Genomic DNA, 18,123 nt, shown 5'->3' on the forward strand with positions numbered 1-18,123 from the left:
GTTAGCGCGCGCACACAGAACGCACGCTCACACGCCTCTTTTTCACACCATCATCTATTCTTGGGGGAAAAGGCGCCCCCATCTGTGCATGGTAGCAGCCCAACCTACCACCCTATGTCGTCACCTAGCTTCCATGTATGTAGCTCTGGCCATGTCTACATCTCCCGATTGGCTCAATGTTCACTCAACCCAATTTCCCCGTCCGTGTGGCTTCTTTCTTCTCCACTAGCAGTCTCCTCAAATCGTCCATCTCGCGTCTCACCTAGTCAGGCACCAGGATCAGGCCCTTCTCTGGAACTACTGCAGAACCCATGGGGCTGCCAAATACCGAAAAGCTCACCTTCACCGCAAAGACGGACAGACTAGTCAGATTGCCACCACGAAATTTTCTTGAATTTTTCAAGTCTGTGGCTAAAACCAATGTACGCCTAGTGTGCAAATACATGCTACCTAGCCGGTACCCAATATTCCAAACGAAGGTCCCATAGTTACCATCATTAAACACCTCTAATCAAAAACATTCCATTGCCCCTATCCTATCGTATCCCGTCCCATGCTATCCTATTCTTGCCACGTCGTGCCTCGTCCTGGTCCATTCGTCTCCAACCGACTAACCAACCAACCAACCAACCGTAGGGCCGGCTTTCAAGAGCCTGGTTCCAGCTGCCAAAACCTGATATTCCATGTCCGATACCCCGTTCATAATGCCTAGTGTCCAATATCCAGTACCCTAATACCTTGTGTCATATTCCCGACAAAACCATAAGCCTAATCCATGTCCTTAGTCTTCAATTTCCACACCAGCCTGATCCGAGTCTCCCGATCCATCCATCCTCAGAAAAATGGCTGCCACATAGCTTGTGTCCCACATCGTTCCAAAAAAAAAAAAAAAAAAGAGAGAGAGAGAGAGAAAGAAAAAAAGAAAAAGAAAATAGAAAAAGAAATCCCTATGTGGGAAAGTCCCAAAAAAGTTGCTCCGTTCCTTGTTTATCCTAAAGCTCCGGTATCCTTCTAATGTGTCCAAAATTGTGTGCCCAAGTAATGCATACATCAAATCTCAAAAATATGTATATATATATATATAAGACAAACGAGGGAGGCGAATGTGTTGAGAGGGAGATGTAGAGCCTCTCATGGCGTCGCTAAATCCGATAAAAACCATGGCTTGTCAACTCAAAACGCGCTTGTTTTAGTTGCTTGCTGAAAAAAACATAAAAATCGATTATCCCAGTTTATGAAAAATAAAACAAAATGACGGATATCCTCTCGAAGTTGTGAGACCATCTCAAAGAATGGGGCTAATGTCGAGGAACCCAAAAACTAAAACTGTTAAACTCTAAACGCTTGCATCATCGTCGTAATCGTGCATAAGAGGGGCTTGGGGGCTCTCGGTGATTTGAGAGCTGAGATAGGCGCCAGCAATGGTGACCAGGCCGCTGAACCACCAAGCGAGGCCAGAATAACCAGATTGCAGGCCCATGGCGTAAAGAAAGCCGGAAAGAGTAGGGCCAAGAGCTCTGCACAAGCTTGCTGTGGACGCTGCGACGCCATTGATCGTGCCGAGAACTTGCTTGGATGGGGCTGAGTTGGCCAGGAGAATTGCGTTGCTGGGGTACGCCATTGTTGAAAATGTGCATTTCCAGATGACCAAGAAATAAATGGCGGGCATTCTCAGGCTCTCCGGGAGGAGTACCACATAAGGAGTGACGAGGTAGAGCGCAAAGTAGGAGAAAGCAATGAGGCGGAAGAGGCGAAGAGGTCCGAGTCGACGGGTGATGGGCGTCACAATCAGATAATTAGACAGAAGTGAATAAAAGCCCTGGACGGAGATGATAACGCCAATGGCCTTGGTGTCAAGACCGAAGCCGTTTACAAACTTGAATGGGAGCTCGAGGATTGGCTCCTTAGGAGGAGCCGTGCTCAGAAAAACCGGGAAGAGCTGATCGTAAGTGATGGTGTGGCTAACCAGCTACATTAGCATCTTGGCGTGGAGTGAGCCTTGTCAGGTAGTGCAGAATGGGCTTACAATGCAAGAATGCCGTATGAAATGATGTTCATCACGACCGGCTTAGTGAAAACATTAGTGGGCTGATCAGGCTGCATCTCGGGTGATTCGGTGGTGGAGAGAGCCTGACGCTCTACATTCTCCTGAGAAGGAACCCGGGGCGACGTCTCTCGGCTCCGGTAATCTGGTAGTCGTTCTCTGCCACGAGAAATCTTGGTCGCATCAGAGCCAGAAATGGTATCGTATCCAGCAATCTTGCTGTTGCCTAGAAGGCTTTGCTTTTCATGCTTATCGGCTCGGCCGTAAGTGAACATACCAAACAGTGAAGCAATCCGATCACCGAGTTCACGACCGCGATCCTTCTCGCCCTTCTTGGCAAGATGAGTCTCGTCCAAAAATAGAATGCCCACAACAACACCAAAAAGAACAGTCGCCGCGCTGAAGAGGTTAGGCAAGAGGTATGGATAGTGGTCCCAGATTGAGCCGCGGGGAAAGTAGTCGGGATAGCTGATGCAGGGTCGAGCCAGAGCACCACCAATCATGGGGCCTATGATAGAGCTGGAGTGAGAAAAAGAGAGTTAGTAAGAATAGAACGTCTCAGTGCACTCTCTAACTTGAAACTACTTACCCAATACACCAAACCATAGGCATGATAGTATAAGCGCGAGCTATCGAGCACTCTTGTTAGCATGGCTTCCATCGGCAACATATCAAGGAGACTAGAATACACGTACGTTGATGCTCTTTAACAGTCACGAGCTCAGCCACAGTGGTCTGCAACACGCCGATATTTCTAAGAGCAAGGTCAGAAATCGGACAAAATAAAATATCATGAGAAACAGAAGCTCATACCCGTTGAGAAGGCCACCCATTGCTCTCGCAAAGAGAGCGACGGGCAGGCTGGGAGCGAATCCAAAGATGAGTACACTAATAGCAGTACCAATAAGGCCACTGAGAAGAACAGGCTTTCGTCCAATCTTGTCGCTCAACTTTCCCCACATGACACCAGTTGCGAATTCGGCCAGAGTGAATGCGGAAGTTACCATGCCAGCGTAGACAGCGATTTTGTTCGGATCTTCGGTGATTTTAAAGTCTTCAATCATGTAGTAAATGTAAGGGAAGATGGACATGAACGCAATTGGTTCACATAATCTGCAGCAAGCTATATAATCACCAAATTAACCACAACATGCTCTAAAAATTAGGACCCGAAGCGAAATATACTTACCAAGCACAAACATCTGCTGGACAGGAAAAGGCGGCAACTGCTCCTTGCGCCGAGCGGCAGAGCTACGACGCCGAGGGCGAGACACGGAAGTTGACCTCCGCATGTTGGGCCGATTTTCTATCTCGGGTGTCTTTGGAAAGTGAGATTATTGCTTGACCGGGATAAACGGAATAAGCTGTTAAAAGCTACCAGCCGAGCAACAAAGTTTACGAGGCTCGTATCTAGCGTGTACAGACGCACACGAGACTTGGTGGCGTTGGCGATGACGAGTTTTCGGCTTCGAGGTACAGGGTGAAGCTGATTAATGTTGATAGACGAAAGGTTGTGTGTTGTTGTTACAAGCCAGTACGTTGACTAGGTAGGTAGTAGGTATGTAGGCAACGACGACGGAAGAAGGTTGCGGATATCTATGTATGGCAATGCCCCCCCACAATGCAGAACAGACGAAAGTAAATCAAAGATCAGAGGGCAAGATGGGTATCCAAGAGGCAAACTTGTGAATAGAACCTGTGAGAGAAAGGAGGAGAGAATGTCCGGTGAAGGTGGGAGATATATGTAGTAGTAGACGAAGGCTTCAAGCACCACCAGGAGATGCAGAGGCTATCCCGGGGCTTATAAGCTCCAAAATGATTGTGTCCCGCTAACAAGCTTGAGCGGTGACCTGCGCCGAGGACCTAAAACAGAGTTGGAAGAACTAGGCTAGGTACCGCCGCCTTGTACAAGCACCCATCGCCCCGACAAGTGCAATTTTTCGAGTGGACTCGGGGTGCGGCTTGAGGCTGCTGTCTCTCGAGTCGAGTCAGCCGGCGCCGCGAAGGCTACAGGTACAAGCTTGGTACCTTGGAAGAGGTGCAGGGGTGTGCCTAAAGATGGATGAGCGATCGGGGTGTGGCATTCAAGTGACAGGCATGGCCTAGCAAGGCGAAAAGAGCCAGGGCAAGGATCTGGTTAACACCCAAGCAGAGACCAGGCAGGGGCCGCATAGTGGAGAGAAGGATGATGGCGATGATGATGCTGGAATCGACAAAAATCAGCAGCATGCGAGGAGTGCCGTGAGAGGGGGTGGAGGAAAAAAAATCCTTCGGACAGGAAGGAAGAAGAGAGATTCTGCTGGAAAACGACGAATTCGCACAATGTTGAGACAGAGAGGAGATAAGGAACACTCCAGGGGAGGCAGAGAGAAGAAGGGAGAAAGGGAAAAAAAGAAATGAGAGGTAAAAAAAAATCTCTTGCCTGACGTCGTTGGCGACAACAGTACACGACGCTTCATTTTTTTTTTTTTTTTTTTTTTCTTTTCTTTTTGTTTTTTCAGCGTTGAGGCAGCTGCGGTGCACGCAACTGCTGCAGCCGGCTCGCCGAATTGCACACCGTATTTTTCAGGCCACAGCTACGTAACTTCCCAAAGGCAAAACCGCAAAATAAATCAAAATCAAAATCAACCTTCACTCTTAGACTCAAATGCCATCGTGACGGCCATTTCCTCGCCAGCGGCACTTCCCGACTCTGCTGCAACCCGTTATCAGCAGCGAGTGTTGCGAGAACTTCTCAGGTCTCGCGGTTGCTGGCTGTTTTTTTTTTTTTTTTTCTGCGCCCTACTTGGATAATAGTACAGCCCTCTCCAAGTTCGGAGGGGTGTGAAAAGGCTACTACCTAGCAATAGGGGGTGGAGCAGCAGGGAGACAAAGTGAGTGTAGTACAATTTTCATCAGGTACGAGCACTGACCCGACAATAATAGCAGCGGCTAGCTGGTTGACCGTTCGTTCGTTGGACTGGCAGTAGCGGCTTGCCGTCACCGCTACCGTTTTCTACTGATGCCGTCTGTGCTTGGACAAGGCAACTTTGGCCTTTTCTTTTTTCGACTGAGCCAGCGGTCAGAAACTTCATTGTGCGAAGTAGAGCAGGCACTTTTTTACTTCGCACTGCCAAGTGATTCATGTGCGTCGTTGTCGTTCGACCAGGCCATCACTCTCTCGTGACAACTTGAGCGGATGGCTGCAGAGGTCGTACCGGCCGCTGTTGGTGGCCATTACTTGCTAGGTATATTAGCATGTTACTATGCCAAGCTTAAGAGGCGCGCCAAAATTTGGTGCTATAGTTTAGGAATGAATTCCTGATCGTCCCGAGTGCAATTTGAGCTGGGGAATCACAAGAAGATACGCCTCTCCCTCGTCATCGCCATACGCCCATGATCCGATGCGGACCACCACAGCACCTGAGATCTCTTGTCCGGGAGTTCGCACAACATATGCCTATAGTGGCCCTACGTATACTCGAACATAGTCTGTGCTCTACAATGGTCTACCAGTGGACCAACTGAACCTTTTCAGTTTTTAACGCCGCGATATTGCAGTATTAATCAACAGGCAGAGGCGAGAGACATGCAGAAATATCTCTACACCGTGCCACTATTGTGTAGACTGCTACAGAAAGCGCCTCTTTGACCTGCCGCATCTACTGTACAGTATATCCAGGTGCGCGCCAGCATCTGATGTGCTACCTACCTGCAGCCTAGCACGCATGTCTCATGCAAGGTAAGTACAAAGTAGGCGCAAAGTTATGTATGCGCACCCTCGAGCTGCAAGCTAGTCCTAGCAGTACGACTGATGCCGCCTAGAAGAGACCCGCGTCCCTCTCTTGCCGTGTCTACCAGCAGGCGGCTAAGTGTTAGTGGACCGCCGTCGCACTCTTTTCTTCCATAAACACAAGTAGAATGGCATACTTGCAGGGAGACAGCAAAATGCGGTGCAGCTCCTCTTGTTCCTAACGCCGTAGAATGTGCCATCAGCGCAGTGATATCTCAGAATCATACGGCTAACATGTCTTAGCCCTTATAGTTGGTGTCACGGTTATGTCGCTCAGCCACATGACTGGCAGATGCGCGAGGGGACGAGGCCGCTATGCGTTGGCTCGGTCCGTTGGACGCATTACCATCAAATATTTGCCCAACCTCACCGTATAGAGCGATCTTATTCTCGAGCACTACTATATACTAGCCGCTCGTGCCATCGACCACTAACTAACTAATGGCGACCGGTGTGGCGGCACGCTGCATGTAAGTCGAGTTGTTGCAAGTGGACATGCTGCATATATGTACAAGGACCTAGGAATGTGGGTGGTGGATGTCTGATGCGTGACGTACAAGCTCAAGTATATGCTCCGTACCAGCGGTAAGGTGCCAATGCTAATTACCCACGCTTAATAGTTTCTCTTATTAGCATTTCAGCCTCCGGTGGTGCTGTAGTACGATGTATGGAGGAGCTTCACAGCCTGGTCGAGACTCGCCCAACATCCACGGCATGGGTGGGGCCGGTGAAGCTGTATGTCTCGTCACAATCCTGTCTCGCCAGATATATACAGGCGAACAGAGGGGAAAAATAAGAAAGGGGGGAAGAAAAAGGAAAAAGAAGAGAGAGAGAGAGCTGTAGACAGGACAGATCCCTGCCACTATTAAGGATTCTGTCATCTCAAAGAAAGGACGACCAAGATGCAGCCTGCCGGCTGTTTGCGGGCTACCGCGCCAGCCAAAGAGCGCCTGGGGCCATTGCATCTCACCAACCGGCCATGTCCCGTCTCTCATGCTGCACGGCGCCTCCTGGTCATCAAGGCATATCGCGCGTATCTGTGAAAGGAAACCGACTTTAAGTGGTCAATGTACCGCAGCTTAGCTTGACACGCCCGGCCGCAGACAGAGCACATGATGCCATGGTGCGTATCAGTGCATACCATATATGCAGAGTAAAGAGACAGACGCCTGTCAAGCACTCTTTTCAGCCTTCTCTTCTCCCCTCCCCCCCAAGCTACCCTACCCGTCTTGTTGTGGACCTCGTTTGGTATACACGGCATTTCAGCCCGTATCCTCGATACACAACAAATTCATGTTCTGACAACGCTGCTGCGGCTTCATGGTATCGGGGAATCAGGCGGAGAAACGTCCAAGCAAGCATCCGACGGCAGAAGGGGGTCAACATTCCCTCATTGTCTCCCACGTATTTATTAATCACATCGGGGGTGGCATCCATTCCCAGGTTGCACCGTCCTGGACCTGCCAGAGTAAAGTGCCCGAGGTCAGCTGACAGGCCTGCTGATCCAGCCAGCAGAATACCAACAACAGTTCACAGCGAAAGGAAGCGCGCCATGGCTGGTGTATGCCATCTCGCAGCGCGGCCCAAGTGTACGCGCAGGAACCTATCTAGGGGAAATGGTTCCACAGCATCATTGCGAGAGAGAGAGTGGTTCGGCCACGCCGCTTTCCAAATTTGACTAAGGAGGGAACTGATGTCATTGTGGAAATTACTGGGTTGCTGCTATGGCCGTGCGCAGCTAGCATTGTTGAACCGACGAGACTGCGACAAGCTGCGTTTAAGTCCGCCTGTATTTTCAGCTTCGTGCCTGTGTCCGTGCCCAACTTCCGTCCTACACTTACAGTACAGCAGTCTCAATCTGCAATATGATGTAGGCGAAGGTTTGAGACTGTCGCATAAGAGTGGTGCCATAGTGTCCAGCCCACCTACCAGGGGCGGCTTGTGTTACTTGGTCTCCTGGAGCCAGCTCTGTGGGCACTCAGGCTCAGGGTTTGCAGCGCCTCTTGTCCCTGGTAGAAGCCCAGTGAGCAACAGACGGTGAAGGAATGAAGAAGGAGGCAAAGAGACGCAGGTAAAAAATTTGGTATCAGCAACGACCAATACTCCGATATGCTAGGCATTGCGAAAAACGCGCAGGCCACGTGGTGAGAAGGTTCCGAAATGCGTGGGGATATCTAAAAAAAAAAAAATCCCCCCAACCTGTGTGTCAAAAGAGGACCGGGGAAAGAAATGCTACTATTTGGAGCAGCTTTGCGTTGCCCAACTACGCCCAAAGTCTCAGACGAGGCCCATTCTCTCTCCACACACCCCATTGTGATTGCCAAGACTGCCTGCGTTGCCGTCTCAGTCTTTTCTCAACTATGGTGATACCGCTACACTTGAAACTACCAGTTCGAACAGCCTATATTATTTATACGAGGATCTAATGGCTCCATCAGAGGGGTGCTCTAGCGCTACACTGGATGTGGTGAGAGCACCCAGGAACTTAATGCGGACGAAGGCGGCGAAGGAGTTTCTCTTGGATTGTTTGGCCATTCTACCCCAAAGAAATACATTGGTTTGAGTAGTCGAGATGAGATAAGAAGGAAGAATCTGGCAGCGGATCTGGAAATTGCGTCCAATCAGCTAATACATGCTGTTGGCACAAGCTCAAGCACGCCAACCAAATACCTACCGCAGCATTGCACTGGCCAGATGGGCGGCAAGGTTGCTCAATCCACCAGGGCTGTTAGGCAGCTTGGCCCATGTCCGGGGACCTGATGCCGGTGAACACTACTAGCACTGCTAGTATTCTTGGCCGCTTGGGTGATTGGAACTAAAATAAAAGAAACGGCGGTGATGTGTTTTGCGGGCCGTGACATTTCATCAGAGCTCGTAGACGGCTGCAGCGATAGCATGACCAACAAGCATCAAGCAGTATCAAACAACAAAGTCATAGCAAGCTGATCGGTCCCCCAATCGGCGAGTTGCTGCTTCGCAAAAGGCAATGTTGGATGCTAGTACAGATAGCAACAAACCGAATATCTACCCATGGACAATAAGCGCCACAGCAAGGAAGGAGGGGGTGTTCTTCCAACACAGGTGCTAGTAGGTAAGAAGCGTCCACCATCGTTCCAGGATCAATCACCCCTGGCTTCGACAGAGCTTTTGGTCCAATGCTCTGGACCCAAAGGCCACCAGCGGCACAGGTGCCGTAATACTAGCAGTAGCTGCCGACTCCACAAGAAGAGGCTCTAAATTGTGTACTTGCTGTGTACTTTACCAGTCTCCTGGGCGAGCCTCCACCGAACGCACACACAGTCACCCAAGCTTTCCTCTTTTCTAACGCAGCTAGGCTTTCGGAGCGCCAGCCCGGGACAGTGGGAGACACAGACAAGGTTGGGCTTCCCTGTACCTATTGCTAGTAGGCGGGGGCATGGCGAGCATCCGCCGTTATAGCCGCCGGTTCTACATAGTATCACCGTTCTTTGCGCGGCAACGGTTCCGCCAACGCGGCGAGATAAGAGAACGAGATGAGACCGTTTTAGCATGGAATTTGTTTCAAGCGCATTGCGCGCTGATCTAAATATCAAAAATCCGCCAAAGGGTTGACCGGCTGCACGGGGTGCATACTGGTGATACCCTGTAAACTCCATCCTTGATGACGATTGGCTACAGTCAAGAGTATTCTGCTTTGCCCAATGCTACTCTAAGGCTACGTATGTTTTAGTTCTATTTCCTCACCGAGCAAAGCAAACAAGGAGCTATTCAAAGGTGTCTATGGAGTATACGAGAAACGGGTTGTGCTTGTACATATGGCGCTGGTACGAAGTATGTAGCGTCTAAGAAGCAGTGGAGATTCGTTCTTTTTTCCAGGCATTACGTTGGATGGCGACAATACCAGCATCACCATGTTTATCGACCCTCCCCAGCGTCGCCATGGCCTCCCGCGAAAGTCTTTTTGCTGAGCTACACGCAAGCTTGGACCTTTAACATCTAAGGGGGGCACCCGATGTCCAGATATGCGCCCCTTATTGCCTTGTTGGCGACCTGAGATACGGGGCACTGTTGGGTGGGAAAAACCACTTCGAAGTACTCTATTACTGGTGCACTTATACGGAGGACATGGCCGAGTAAGCCACCCACGGGGGTCTCCCCTACCAACTTTACACATGTGGCCGCATGTATGACATGCAGCATTGGGAAGCCTAGATTAACGTGCCTGGCATGAAATCATAACGTAATAAAAAGAAAAGAAAAAGAAAAGAAAAACAAAATACAATAAGCAGGAGAAACAAGAGATGGCGCAAATGGATTCTACGGCAATATACGCGCACAACAATAATGCTTGCCGCATGGGCCACGGGATCAATCTCTTGTCTCTCTCAGAATCCTTGCCACAGCTGACGGCGGACTACGAATTCACACACACCCGTACTAGCATGCTTGGTGAGTGTCAGCACTGCTGCAATCACTCAATCAAGAGACTATCGCCACGACTGCGCTTCTGTGTCACCTCAAGAGGCACTGCATTGCCCAGGATCAAAGCTCTTCCTGCTGATAGTGTTGCTGTCGGCATTGGGTAGCTACGAGCCATGCCAAAGATCCCTCTCTTCGCACCACCCTCTCCCCCCCGTCTCTTGACGTCTTTGCTTTCTAAGATCGAGCGCTTAGGGCTCACCGCCAGATGGATTTGCCCTTTGACACTTACTCCCCCTCGTGATCCTCCCTCATCGACTGATTTAGCAGATCCCATCACTGGGCCCTGACTACCCTAGGCCAGGCAACCTCCCGCCAGATTTCTTTCTGTCCAGCTCAGCACAGTGTCGTCATGACCAACAGCTAGTGCAGGGACCGCTACCCAATGAGTCAACGCACATCAGTGTTGCCAAGGGTATCGCAATTCGGGGAGCCTTCCCGTCATGCCGGCACACTGTCCACACGTCCGGCTGAGCCAATCCGCCTCCGCCGGCGTTGTAAACGGACGACCGCCATCGGAAAGGAGCTTCTTCAGAAGGGGCGGCAGAAACTTAGAAAAAAATATATGCCATCACTTAGCCGTAGCGCGGCAGGGTGCCCCTCCCGCGGAAGTTGGCAAAAGCTCAGTGGGTTCGATGCTGACGCCTCTGATTGGCAAGAGAGGGAGATGGAGGAAAAGGGGGACACCTAGACGAATCCATCGACCCGGCGACCGGATTCTTTTAATCTTTTGCCTAGCATGTCACTCAAATTCCAGCCGTTTCAGAATCGCTTGCCCAGTAAACCGGTTGACCGGGTCGCGGCGCCCCCTTAGGGCTACTCCTGTTGTCAGAGCTTCTCCAGCCCTTCTAATGACCGGCGCGGCCTTGTTGCCACGCTACCGCCGGGGTACTGGCCCAAGGCAAATTTGTTGTTGAAAATTTTTCTTCGAGGTACATTCTCGTACATGCGCTCATACCCATGCTGTGCGCTATCCAGTCCCAGATTGATTACCAACATCCTGGCATCCAGTTCCAGTCTAAAGGACAATGAGCAATGCCGAGCGTCCAACCGGTAAAGGGGGGCGGCGGTAAAGGAGACGAGCCTTTCTCTCTCTCTCTTCTTCCGACTGTAGGGAGCAAGACAGCCCATGCGCGCATGAGGTACTCCGCACTGAGACAAGAAATTGCTATGCTGCGTGGGCGGATATCCGGGTGCCAGACGGTAGGCACCAATCTGCGGGTGCGGCTGAGCGACGCTTCACCTGCTTGTGGTCTTTTTTTGCTTGGGTTGCGTAATGCGAAATCCATCTCCGACTTGTATCAAGTGCATGGATCTGGCTTCAAACGTACGATTTGCGTTAGCCCACACCGAGAGAGCCCCGCCACATGAGATGGGTAGGTACTCCAAGCTTTTTAGTCTGCTAAGCTTCAAACCTACCCCTTCGCCACCATTGAAGCAAATGAAGCCGTGGGTCTGTCCTTCTCTCTTCTTTTTCTTCTCGAAACCTTCGAAGAGTGGGCACACTTGACTAGAACTGGATCTAGGGCGCAAAATACGGCGCTCCGTTTGGGCTGAAAAAGCTGCTAGCAAGATGCGAAGGCGCTCCAGTGTGAACCCACCCCCGGGGAACGATACCGTTGGGCTCCGGGCGAATGAGATGCTGTCAAGGCGATTGCCTTTATTGGCGCTAGGCGTCGGCCGATACGGCTGCGATAGCAGCAGGCTGTGTATATGTATGTGTGTGGCTTGAAATTGATCGTCAAATCTGATGGGTATCTTGAAAGGTCATTGGCTTATGCCGTGCTTGACACTTGATATGCGAGAGAGGAGGGTGCGTCACATGGCCTTCCTCGTGCTACCAGGAGACGCAAGTTGCATTGGCATGCCAGTAATGAAGCGGCATTCGTTGGCCAGATGCATGGTCACTAACCGCCAAGACTATAATCCTCCGTTACGGGAAGGGAAGCTGTGCGCTGGCATGGTTGTTGGGCATATGTGCATGCGTTGTGTTGCACAGTAGCATTTCGTTGCCAGAATAGTCCGGAGAGGATGCTTGTCTGATATCTGCCGACATATATTAGAAATCCATACTCCTATTAAAGTCTCGGCATAGGTGGGATAAGCTCGGCGACAAGTCGCGACAAAGATCATGATTGACTCCAAGAGGTTTTGACAAGCCGCATCCGATCCGGCATTTCTAATAACCTATGTATCAGCCTTATAGTCGAGCAAGGCCTCGGTTACAACACTTGTTACGGTAGCGGTGGCAGTAACAGCAGCAACAGGAGCTGCTGGGTTCTGCGAACCTCAGGTCAAATCGCTCCGATCTCTATATCCAAGTAGGCCGGTATGGCTGTAGGGTGTGAATATATGAAATTATGTTTACTGCGCATCATACTGGCGGTCTGAAATTACGTCCTATTTCGAAATACACACGCCGATGCATGCGGTGGGCTGATAATCGGTATAGTGTCACATACCTGCGTTGTTGCGACGGTACATAGGTCTAGGCTTCACGCCGCAAGACTGCCTTACCTAGGCGAAGACTGCTAATGCTGCCCAAATGCGCAAAAGAGATGCAGTCGGGTACTTCGCAGCTGCAGCGTAAAAGAGAAAAAAGGGCTATAACTGTGCTCAACCAGATAACACGCACGGAATACTATCAGCAATAGTGTGCTACTAGCGGTATACATCGAAGGAACTATTTATCCGGGGATAGAATCGTGTTTCTAATCCTCGAGGTTTGGAGATCCACAACTGCCCAGCTTGATCATGGGAGGCTATACAGCGAACGACTTGCTCATTGTGCTGCTGCTGAGGCCCTTGTATCAGTATGCCTGTTCCCAAAAAGCCGCGAAGGATTTTGCATGGACATGGGGCACAAACAGGAACAGAATTCTGTGGCTGTACTTCGTAAATGTGCTTGGCCGCCTGCAAGCTCTGCTCGCAAAGACCACTTTCAGCAACGCTCGGTTGTTGAGGGATCGACCGCCAATGCACTCTGCTTGTATGACTGGTCGCGGGCGCAAAAACGAAGAGAGCCCTTGTCAACGGGGGCCAGGGGTAGGCAATAGACAAAGGTTAGCGAACTGGGATGTGATCCCGGCCCTTGCACCTTGTCCCATTACGGAGTCTCTTACTTGTAAACCTCCTCGCCTCGTGATCACAAGCGGTCACAAGGCTTGTCGGTTCTCCCTATATGGCTTTTTTTTCTTTGTTCCCCCCCGCCTTGGACGCGGAAACCTGCTTCAAATACGCATTATGAGAGATCTGCCATCGGCTGAGGACAAGGCACAATGATGTTTGCTTGTGAGCTCGCAGGATTTTCAGACAGGCGTGGAGTTACTGCCATCGGTATCACATCCCAAATTAGTATATTTGAATCTGCTGTTAAGACGAAAATGGGCTGATGTGCGAACGAGGCGAATGTTCCGTATCCGCGATCTCCAACTAGAGCTCAATTGATCTCCGAATTGATCCAGCCGCACGGCGACGGCTACGATATAGGTGCTCGTACAGGCGCGAGTTTGATGAATGTGCTTTGTACACCATACGGCGCGGCGCAGGCATTCACGGTATCAATAGCACCAGGAAGTACTCTGTTACTGCTCCAGTATGTGCCAACCTTGCACAAGCCTAGTTCCCATGTATGTTCTCTATGAACGCATGGAGAGCAGCCTGCGGGTTCTAGTACTAGGGCCTACCATACAACCCATCTACTATAGGTAGGCAATGTACACCTGCAGTAGCACTCGGTACGGTGCTTGTTGGTTCTAAAGCACGCCCAAAAAAACCCTTGGATCTGTGACGAGGATGGTGGTTTCTGGGGGGTCCTGTTCATCTACAAGCATTGAAGACAGACGCATGCTCCGTATTACGGTGTTCTCCGCGGAGGCGGCTCAGTATTATCAACGAAGCGTTTTGTAAGCACGTATTCGAGCGAATCATCAGAGACGGGCGGCCAACTGCAGCATGGACCGTCAGCCGTGCTTAATTTTGGTTCAAGTTACGCTCTAGGTAGTATTGGCATACTACTAATACCCAGTAGTGAGACGAGCCTCGCGAGCATGATCTATCATTTTGCGCAAAAAAGTCGACAAGTGACGGCTGCAACAATACAAATCATGAACAGAGGAGGTGTATGCTTGAACACGGGGCAAGGAACGCCCAGTTGAGTTTGGAATATACTTATTAGCCTTGGCAACATCTGCGAGTTCAGCTCTGCGTAGGGGCATTACTCATGGTCAGCTGGCTGGTGGTGCCTATACGATACGAAAGCGAGAGGTATATTGTTCTGGTTCTGGCCCTGCTGTGTATGTACTCGTCAACGCAATTATCAAACATAATTGCCTCGGAACGGCCGGCCACGCGCATTTTTGCTTGTTTCCGAACAGAAAATTATGGCTATTTCTTGTAGTCTCCGAGGCATCGAGTACACCGAACCAGTTCGCAGCGGCTTTCAGGCTCACCGTTTCCGTGTCCCCTGCAACACAACCAGATTGGACGTGCATCTGCTGGCTCGTGCCCGCCATACCACTATGTACTCAGCCCTCAGTATATGCACAAAAGAGCAGTGAGACAGAGGGACATGGGAATTATGGGCTTGACGACACACCACAAATGGCTTGGAAACCGTCCAAGTCACCCAATGATGGGCTACATGGGAAGCATGCAGCGGAGCTTCTGCATCCGTTCGCAGCTCGAGGGCCTCGCTAAGCTGACCACTTATTCACTGGTGAGTGAGCCAAATGGGTGTCCAGAAATAATGCTTGTTCGCAAGGCCATCTCCCCTTTGCCCCTCTTGCATGAAGAAGAGGGGGCGCTGCAGCGATTCTTTGCAATAAGTACGGTGATGATCGACCTCATGCGTCGCCAGGCTGTGTTGAGCCCTGCAGGATGCCCCAAAACGGAGCAAAAGCTCGAACGCACTGCTTCGCTTGTTGGTTTTGGTATGCCGGAACGCATGATCCCTACAGAGAACTCCCTGCACGATGCGATTCGCCGTGGGATTGATTGGGTCTTGCAGCAGCAGTAGTATATCCCTGTTCAGCTGGCAGCAGTAGTTGGGGTGGGTACCAAGATTCACCCGTCGACTACATGTGCATCTTGTACAAGCAAGCTCCGCTCCCCATGCAGCCAAGCACTGATACAAGCAAAGTACATGTACTTGGGAAAACTCAATGGATGGGATGAGTCAGAGGAGCACGATGCAGGCCCAGCCTGTGGCTGATGCTGTATATAGCCCTCTTGGTACCTTGCTGGCGGTAACCGTCAGCTGCTCATGTGAAGACGAGATGCTCCATAAACACCGGAAAAGGTTCCAAGTTGGCTTGCTTGCATGACGTGACGGGCGTCTTGCCTAACCCACAGACAAGCTGCGACAAGAATGGATGCGGCCTTGACCTTTTTTGGATCGATAAGAGCTGCAATGAGGGACTGCTACGGGGACCCTGGGTAAGATGCCCACTTTCTATCTTCCTCGTTCTGCCTTCTCTCTCCTGTTCCTTTATTTGGAGAGTGGGCTGTGGCAGAGCATTCCTTTTCACACATCATGTACGCGAGCTTGCTGCGGGTGTAAGACGCTAGCCTTGCCTGCGTCACACGACGTGATGTTGTTGGGAAGCTATAGCAAGCCGTGCTTTGAGGTATTTTGGAGCCTCTCTCTCCAAGGAGGAAGAGTCAAGATACCCGTCTCCCCGAGCCTGATTGCCAGCGTGCAAGCGTTTACTGAGTTCGGCCAATGTAAAACGGCGACGCCCGGGTGACGAACGGTATAGGCGACTTGTAGAATTAGACATGAGTCGCGGCAGCGCAGGGGGGGGGGGGGGGGCCTTCTTTTTCTCTTTCTTCTCTTTGCGCCTTTATTTTATTCATACCTTTTTTTTTATCTTTTTTTTTGGTTCAATTTTGGTCTGGCACCGTCTCCGAACCCGACAGCGTGGTAGGCATCGACTGGTGGGATCGGGCCGTGGATTATAGCGCTGGAGCCAGGATCAAAGATGGGATCAGTGAACAGCCACGGAACCGCTGTGAGGTAGTACTCTTACAGCTAGTACGATGCTCGTGGAGGAACGGATGTGCGGAGCGCCTGGCGGTTGGGAGGCGGGGAGTCGTGCGCGCGTGCGTGTCTGTTCCACGGTTGGAGGCACGAGTAATCAGGGCTGACTCCAAGACCGACTACATGGAGGTACTCCCCGTACATGGACGCCTACACCCCCCCTGTTAACAGCGGCCACCGGCCTGGTGTGATAACGGCAGTGATGGCCATCAGCTGGAGAGCTCGTGTCCAGGGACCCCCTTTGAGCTGCGCGTGGAGAGAAGCTCCGACGGCAGAGTAGCACTCGCTCTCAATAGTCTCGGGTGTGTAACGCGACCAAATGGCATGGTCCAGCCAGCATCACATCCGTCCAGGTGCGCGGTACCTTGTAAGCGCCTTTCTTTCTGGCAGCCTTGCACAGCTTCTCCACGCACTGCTAGCAGCTTCCCCATGATATCGGCTGGTGGCCATGGAGCCAATCAGACCACTTGGCGGTGCTGCCATGTGAGATTTTGGATGCGAGACTTGGGGTCTGCTAGGGTCCGCCTACTGGCCATCTGAAGATGCCCTTTTAGTGATGGGCGGCTGGATATCCGCGGCGCCGGCGTGACGTAGGCGGCGTCAGGCGACCAAGATCTCATTGTTTCATAGCTCCCGCACGCCCAAAGGAACCGTACTTCGGGCAAGGGGCTTCTCTGCGGCTGGTGCTGTGCGGCTGGGCTGATGATTCGTGATTTGGTGAGCTGCCGGGGGGGATCCACTAGCGGCCCGGCCGGGGGGATCCACGGCGCCCTGATCAAGTTCGACGATCAAGCCGTGAGGGACTCTGAGCGCAAGTGGCCGCTGGGCGATTGAAAGCCGGAAAGCCTGGGACGCGAGGGCGAGGTGGCTCGAGGCTAAGCCTGGGCCTCTGTCTTTTGAAACTTCTCTCCTCTGTGGATCGGGCTGTCAGGTTAGGTCAGATCAGGTCAGATTTGGCCACATCTTGTCTCATCTCATGCGCTGGATGGGGGGCCGAACTGGGCAGCAAGCCGTATGCGATATCATGCTACTGGTGGTAGGCAGTTCATCTTGGAAGTGTTGGTAAGCAGCAGTAGTCAATTCTGCTAGCATGATGCTACTGTTTCGCTACCACCACGAACACCTACCTACACTCGCATTTGTTTACTATACGAGCATGTAGCTGGATTGGCTCGATGCGCGGGAGATCTAGGCCTGACCATGCGAGAGGGAGCTGGTCGGCGCCATGCCCAAACTAAGAGGCACAAGTAGCTGCCAAGGAATGGCATGGATCTCCGACGGGCTAGCAGCTGGAGCTGAAGCTGAAGCTGGCCATGAGCAGTCGAGACCGGCAAGTTCTGTGCTGGCGAGGGCTACACAACGACATGACAAAATGTAATGATGTAAAACATGGAAAAGGGGAAAAGAAGAGAAACAAGCGTGCTACTACCTGTATAATGGCTGGAGTTGTTTCCTACCCGGGAACTAACTAGACTATACCTTACCTAATCGAGTTGAACTTGGTACATAAATGCTGATACAGTACATGATATTACCCAATCTATAATGTAATTTTTTTTCCTTGTAGAGGCGATTTTTTTTTTTTTTTTTTTGACAATATCTTTCAGAATGACAGTTCATGGATTAATTTATACTTCGTTTATTGAATGAATTTTAGTACTTGAACTTTCAACGCAATTGTTGGAATGCATATAAACTGTGTAAAACGGGTATACAGGCAATACGTCTGCCAATGATATGCCCATCCTGCACTAAAACGTTGCTCATGAAAACTCCATCTCAAAAGCCACAACTCGATTCGTAATACTA

The 18,123-nt window shown here is 51.0% G+C and overlaps 4 protein-coding genes across 4 annotated transcripts; 2 read left to right on the forward strand and 2 right to left on the reverse strand.

Moving 5' to 3' along the window:
- Positions 1-373: 373 nt before the first annotated feature.
- Positions 374-4,450, reverse strand: TrAFT101_000855 (uncharacterized protein). Its single transcript, XM_066126173.1, has 6 exons — positions 3,234-4,450; positions 2,858-3,167; positions 2,740-2,798; positions 2,634-2,673; positions 2,027-2,563; positions 374-1,961 (listed from the first exon to the last, which is right to left on the reverse strand). The coding sequence occupies exons 1-6, from the start codon at positions 3,334-3,336 to the stop codon at positions 1,337-1,339; spliced, it is 1,674 nt and encodes a 557-aa protein (XP_065982272.1). The 5' UTR covers positions 3,337-4,450; the 3' UTR covers positions 374-1,336.
- Positions 4,451-11,102: 6,652 nt separating this feature from the next.
- Positions 11,103-11,405, reverse strand: TrAFT101_000856 (uncharacterized protein; the record flags this gene model as incomplete). Its single annotated transcript, XM_066126174.1, has 1 exon — positions 11,103-11,405. One exon carries the CDS (start codon positions 11,403-11,405, stop codon positions 11,103-11,105), a length of 303 nt encoding a protein of 100 aa, XP_065982273.1.
- A 442-nt stretch (positions 11,406-11,847) lies between these two features.
- TrAFT101_000857 (uncharacterized protein) lies at positions 11,848-12,276 on the forward strand (the record flags this gene model as incomplete). The annotated part of the gene is made up of 2 exons (XM_066126175.1): positions 11,848-11,989; positions 12,041-12,276. The coding sequence occupies 2 exons, from the start codon at positions 11,848-11,850 to the stop codon at positions 12,274-12,276; spliced, it is 378 nt and encodes a 125-aa protein (XP_065982274.1).
- Positions 12,277-14,814: 2,538 nt separating this feature from the next.
- On the forward strand, positions 14,815-15,291 carry TrAFT101_000858 (uncharacterized protein; the record flags this gene model as incomplete). The annotated part of the gene is made up of 1 exon (XM_024904581.2): positions 14,815-15,291. The coding sequence occupies one exon, from the start codon at positions 14,815-14,817 to the stop codon at positions 15,289-15,291; it is 477 nt and encodes a 158-aa protein (XP_024765091.1).
- Positions 15,292-18,123: the final 2,832 nt, after the last annotated feature.

This window comes from Trichoderma asperellum, chromosome 1 (assembly GCF_020647865.1).
Source record: "Trichoderma asperellum chromosome 1, complete sequence".
NCBI lineage: Eukaryota > Fungi > Ascomycota > Sordariomycetes > Hypocreales > Hypocreaceae > Trichoderma > Trichoderma asperellum.